This window comes from Numenius arquata, chromosome 19 (genome assembly GCF_964106895.1).
Source record: "Numenius arquata chromosome 19, bNumArq3.hap1.1, whole genome shotgun sequence".
Classification (NCBI taxonomy): domain Eukaryota; kingdom Metazoa; phylum Chordata; class Aves; order Charadriiformes; family Scolopacidae; genus Numenius; species Numenius arquata.
The window spans coordinates 7591523-7597528 of NC_133594.1; the positions used below are offsets into that span (position 1 = coordinate 7591523).

Here is a 6006-nt window from a genome sequence, read left to right on the forward strand (position 1 = left end):
TGCTGCTGCTTGTGAGAAAGCAAAAACATCCAGAAACAACTCTCTGAAGTTAGGCACTCAAATGCATATTTAAGTACCTGAACGCCTTCCTCCAGAGAGGGGGAATAGCTAAATATGCTTTGTTTGTCTTGATTAATGAGATCACTAGCAAGCTTTTCAGGGCAAAGACTGCTGTGTATTTTTTACATATGCAAAACTTGACATCCAGCCAGCCTGAGCAGGGCGGGGGAAGCGGGAGGCAGCTCAGCACATCCACACAAGGCAGAGGAAGGGCACAAGGAATTGTGTCGGGGCAGGTAAAGCCCCTGGGCCCCCATGACAAACCCACTCCGTACATGAAGAGACTCCCGCATCTCAGTAACTCTGCAACTTCTGTATAGGTTTGCCGCATGCAACTGTGTGTAAACCCACCGTTCACCCCAAAGGGCCCCTGGACCTTCTCACTTCCCCTTTGTTTATTTGTCAGGGGCATTTTTTCACCCCCTCCCCACCTCAAAGGCAATTCCTGGGGAGAGGCTGCTGGTGTTTGTTGGGCAAGTCATGCACAAGTCCCTGGCCCCAGTGGGGGCTTCCCTGGGAGCTCTGAGCCATCCGGGCCCCCTCAGTGAAGCACACAAACCCTGTGTTGTAGAAAACAAGTCATATTTATTTCAGGGTCCATGTTAAACCACGCCAGCATCTGAAAACATCAGACAATCAACACACCATAATAAGACTACAGGATCTTGTTACTAGAGCAAAATAAGAATCTCCTGAAGTCAATCAGAAAACTAGTCCTCATTTTAAACAGGTTAAATGTTTAACTTCAGATGGAGCAAGGTCTCCCAAACAGGCAAAAAACCTTGCGCTGATCTGCAGTCTCTTCCCTGTTTGTGCTACAACCTATTTTCTTTGGCCGGCTGTAACCAATCGTCTATCTGCTCCTTTCCTTATAGGTTGGGCCTCATCTCAGTACTTTTCCAGACTGTGATGCTCGCAAAAAGGCATTCAGTGCCTCCCATTGAGAAGTGCCTGCAGGACGTGGTCCCCTTCCCCAGGGCATCCAAACGGCAAGACCGCAGCACTGTGCTGGACACCACAGCCCTGAGACCCTGCGATAGCCATATCTCTGGTTTTAAAAAATTGTGCTAATGCAGATATAGCCGAATATCTCATAAATATTGAGAGGAATGTTTCTGTCTCAGCCTGTTCATTGCTTCACGCCTGATGTACAACACCTTACCCTGATTACCACGATTCTCATCGTGCTTAAGGTAATAAGACACACCAGGAACAGGGCAGTGTTTGCACCAGTACAGCCCCACAGGGAAAGCAGGACAGTTGCCTTCACAGCCTGTTCTGAACAAATATATTTAAATGTAACTATATCCCAGTCAATATCAAGTCTATAATATCTCATAATCCATTAGTCCTTCTCATTTCGTTGCCAAATAAGTTTCCCATCAGTGCCTGATTCAGCAAAGCCCTTGCCCATGTGAAGGCATCCAAACACCTGCTTTAAGCACTTGGCCAAATTGACATCTCACCACAGAGAGATGCCTTCACTTGAAGATAGTCCCAGCCAGTTCCACACTCACCCTCAAATGCTGCTGCTGGCTGGTGTCCCTCAGGGCTGAGCCTCTCCAAGCAGTTGCCAAACTCCATCAACATCAACTCAACATCACAGCACCCAAACCCCAGCGTGGTCACCAACAGGTGACAGCAGAGGCTCAGACAGGTACCAACACATTTAAAAAACCATCTCCTCCCAACAGGACATTTCACCTTAAGAAAACACCATGCTCCAAGGGGGTGACATCTGCCATCCTGGGCAGCCCCAGCATCAGGAAGGAGCCGGTCACAAGCAGTGCAGAGTAGATGTGTGGATAGATGCACCCAGCATGACTTTGCCCCACATGTCTCAGCACTGGGGCTAGCCCAGCCCTCCTACACAGACCCACCAGCAGCCAAGGGACATGAAGAAGCCATGCTGAGCCCAGAGCTTGTCCCCCCACCTGATTTCCAGCCAAACTTTTAAAACCAAACCTCAAAGAACAGAGTCATAACATTATACTCTATTACTCAAGACACAAGAACAAAATGAACTGCAGAGGCAACTTTTCCTACCTCTCCCAGGACAAGGAAGACTCCACACCATCCAATTTGGCATTTCCTGCACCCCCTCCTTAGGGGCAGCTTGTGCCTCAACCTGCCCTTTATATAAGGAAGCAGCTGTAAGAAACTCCACCCTGCCCACACCTGAGCTGAGGGAGGAAAGAAATCACCTGCTTCAACACCAGGGAAACCCTGGTATTTAGTTCTCTCTTTTTAGTACAGGTCACTAAATAAAACCTATCTAAAATAATGAGGAGGACAACAGTAGAGTTTGCCATGCTGGCAGAGGTGGATTATAACAAGAGACCTTTCCTGCCTCCCCATGGGGGAAGAAAGCTGGCCCTTAAAATGACTTGTCTTGCTAAAAATGACACTGTTTACGAGTGTGCGAGAAACCCAGGCACGAGGTTTTCCCTGCTGCCTGGCAGGAGCCAGGTCCAGCCCTTGGTCCAGTCACAGCATCTGTGTCCCCCTGCAGCAACTGCTCAGGTCCCTGGGGTGTGCACAGGGAAGGAAGCGTCTCCAGCGAATCCCGCATCCCTGGAAAAGGGCTGGCAAACAAACAAAGTGTGAACCAAGTCCATGCAGACCTGCTGATTTGGGATGGTCTAAGAAGCCACCAAAAAAGACCAGAAACCCAAAAGGCAACAGCCGATTCAAATAAAGTGTGTTCTGGAGGAGACATCACTCCCTGGGGCTTGTGGCCGCCAGACATGCCCCACTGCGCCCTGAAATCCTGGGCAGAGTCCCGAGGTGCCACCTCGGACTCGTCTCCATCGCGGCCACCGCCCCCAGCCCGCAGCCAAGCTCACTGGGGGGCACAACCAAGCCGCAAACCAGGCGCCCCCCCCCAGCTCCCCCCTACCCCGGCCATGCCGGCGGAGGCCGGTACCGGGCTCCCGACCCGCCGCGCAGCCCCTGCCGCCCTCCGGCGCCGGACGCTCCTTGTCCTGCAGTGACACCCACTGGTAAAGGGGGTTTTAATGCCGCTGCAGGTTCCCCACCGCAGAGCCCTGCTCCTCCCCGTCACTGCGACCCTCCGGCTGACTATCCCCACCGCTTTCTGCCGTTTCCCCCACCCCGAGCCGCCCTGCCCTTCTCTCTCTCATGAAGACCCATTCATTTCGTTACCGGAACATCCCACCGAAGCCTGTCGCTGCTGAGCATCCCTCTCTGCGCCTGCCTGGGCACAGCCTTTCCGAGCACACAGCTTGGGTTCAGAGAGAAATTCAGTACAACAGCCCCCGGGGATTTTCGTCCCCAAGCCAGACCCTTTCAGGATACTGGTCTATGCGCCACCAGCAGATATTTCTAGATTAACTCTTGCTCCCAAAACTGTCAGAGTCCTAGAGTCAACCCTGGGGTGCAACTGGGGCTTGTGAGGAGGCAACTGAAGAAGCAGCTGGCATCAGGGGTCTCCTCTTTTCTAGTGCCTGCCTGTGTATTTGTGAACAGAAAGAGCCTAGGAAATGTTTTTTTAAGTGCAGACCTGCACAAGAAAGGCAATGTGCGCTGCTCAGTTGTCTGTACACAGGATTTCCTACCTGGGCTGGAAGCCTCAGAAAAAATCATTGGCTGCCACTTGTCCAGGGTCCAGTGATGTAGGAGGACACCACATATGGGCAGAATGGGGCACATTTCTGCCTTGGAGAGACTAGTTCTGAAACAACTTAATAATAATAATATTAATAATTCATTAATTAATGTCAGCCACACTGACACTAGAACATGAGTAGCAAGTACATCTGTAGCTGCTGGGAGTTCCAAGTGTGGTCTGTGAGTGATTGTGTCTGTCCCCAGGGCCTTGGCTGGGGGTAGCAAAATATAGTGTCTGCTCAGGAATGAGGATTGGACCCCACACACATATTCTCCAAAATCTTGCACAGCATCAGTGAGTGGATCTGATCTGGAAACTTCCTTGTGGTTGTTTGAAGGCAGATGCTTTATTCAAGAGAAGGAAATACAGCAGCAGACCCACCAACCCATACCTGTCCCTGCATGGTTGATCCAAATCCTGGTTGCAAACCCACTCCTGATGCCAGCCCTTCTCCCTTTTCTGGTCTCATTCCTGGTCCCAAACACAATCTCAGTGCTGGTCCTGGTCCCAGTGCCAATCTCCATCCCAAATGGGGTCTACTGGTTGGACAGGAAGGCTGCCAGACCCCATGAGACAACACAGTCACACCGCAAAGAGTGGGAAACCCCATCGAGGGCTCTGCCCCATTTCTTACTGGAACCGGTTCCTGCACATCTGTAGCTCTGGTCCAACCCCCAAAGCGACACTTGGCCCAGCCCTGCCTGGAGAGGCAGATGCTGCAAAACTGACCCCCCAGCAGACCAGAACCCTTCAGCCTGCCCCCCAGTCCCTGGCACTGGGCAGCACCTCTGTACTGGGAGGGAATCGGGGCCGAGCAGCAGCAGGGATCCTTCACCCAGGGACAGGGAGGACAAGCAGCCTCCGGCAATCAGGCGTGTTGTACCCCCAGGGTGGGGGCAGGCTGCCACCGGGGCTGATGCTGATTTTGTCCCGGTCTTATGCCTATAAGTATCTCAAGGGTGGGTTGAAGGAGGAGGGAGCCAGACACTTTTCAGTGGTTCCCAGTGACAGGACAAGGGACAACGGGCACTAGTTGGAACATAGGAGGTTCCACTCGAATATGAGAAAGAATTTCTTCACAGTGAGGGTGACAGAGCCCTGGAACAGGCTGCCCAGGGAGGTTGTGGAGTCCCCTTGTTTGGAGATTTTCTAGACCCGCCTGGATGCAGTCCTGAGTAGCATTCTCTAAGCAATCCTGCTTCAGCAGGGGAGTTGGACTAGATGACCTATACGGTCCCTTCCAACTCTAAAAAAAAATTCAGTGAAATTCAGTGAAATTATCCTCCTATAAGGCTCTTTTGTTCCCCTGCCCCGATCCCAGCCGGCCCCGAGCCTGCAGGACCGAGGGCAGGAGGTGTTGGGGGCCCTGACTGTGCCGCTGCCCGACAGCTGGCAGCCGGGCTTCCCGGGGAGGGGAGGGGGGGCTCTCCCCTCCTCGATCGCTTCCAAGCTGCCGGCCAAGGGCGGCTTTGGAAGAGGGACAAGATGCAGCTGCCTGGCCAGGAAGGGGGAGAAGAGAGGAAATCGAGTATTTGAGAAATAATCAGCGACATCCCTTCAAAGTGTCGCAGCTTCACGCACCCGGGTGTGGACATTTTTCTCATCTCCGCGGCGAATGGTCTACCCCCAGGAAAATCTCCTAAATAAACACCCGAGGAGGCAGGAGCCAGTCTGACCGAGAGGAAGGTGGGAGTCCTGCGTGAGCCGGTACCTCTCCAGCTCGGGAGATCAACAGCAGCAAAATCCCCCGACGGCGCGGGAGGGAGGAAACTTGGTGCCTCCGGGAGAAACGGGCAGGGAGCGGGCAGGGCGGGCAGCCCGGTCTGGAGCTATCAGGGTTTTATTTAAAACGGGATTGACGACAGGAAAAATCCGCCCTGTGCGCGGTCCCTTCCCAGTTGCACCAGTAGGTACCGCCGCTGGGCGCTGGGAGAGCGGGAAGAGCGTTCCCGGTTCTGCCGCGGCGGGCGGGGAACGATGCCCGGTACCCGCCGCTCCGGCAGTGCTGGCTGCCCGCCGGCCCCGCGTCCGCCTGCGCTAAAGGACCTCTCCGCTCGTTCACAACCGATTTCGAGGGGATTCAACGAAATTCGCAGCTCCGAGGCTCACCTCGGGCTCAGAGCAGCCGCCTTTGCGCTGGGGCTTCGGGGAGGGTTTCGGTGCTTTTCCTTTTCTTTTTCTTTCTTTCTTTTTTTCCTTTTTTTTTTTTTTTTTGTAATTCTAACGTCCAGGAAAACTTTCCCTGCTTGGGAGGGCCCGGCAGATGGGCTAATTGCGGGGGGAGGCGAGCAGAAAGCAGCAACCCTTCGACATCC

At 53.4% G+C, this 6006-nt stretch overlaps 1 protein-coding gene across 1 annotated transcript in view; it reads left to right on the forward strand.

Annotated features, from left to right (window-relative positions):
• Positions 1-1004, forward strand: part of CFAP77 (cilia and flagella associated protein 77) — a 60799-nt gene extending 59795 nt beyond the window's left edge. The window contains exon 6 of the mRNA XM_074161048.1: positions 936-1004. Within this exon, the coding sequence (XP_074017149.1) occupies positions 936-1004 (69 nt within the window). The remainder of the gene's footprint in view (positions 1-935) is intronic.
• The last annotated feature ends 5002 nt before the right edge of the window (positions 1005-6006 follow it).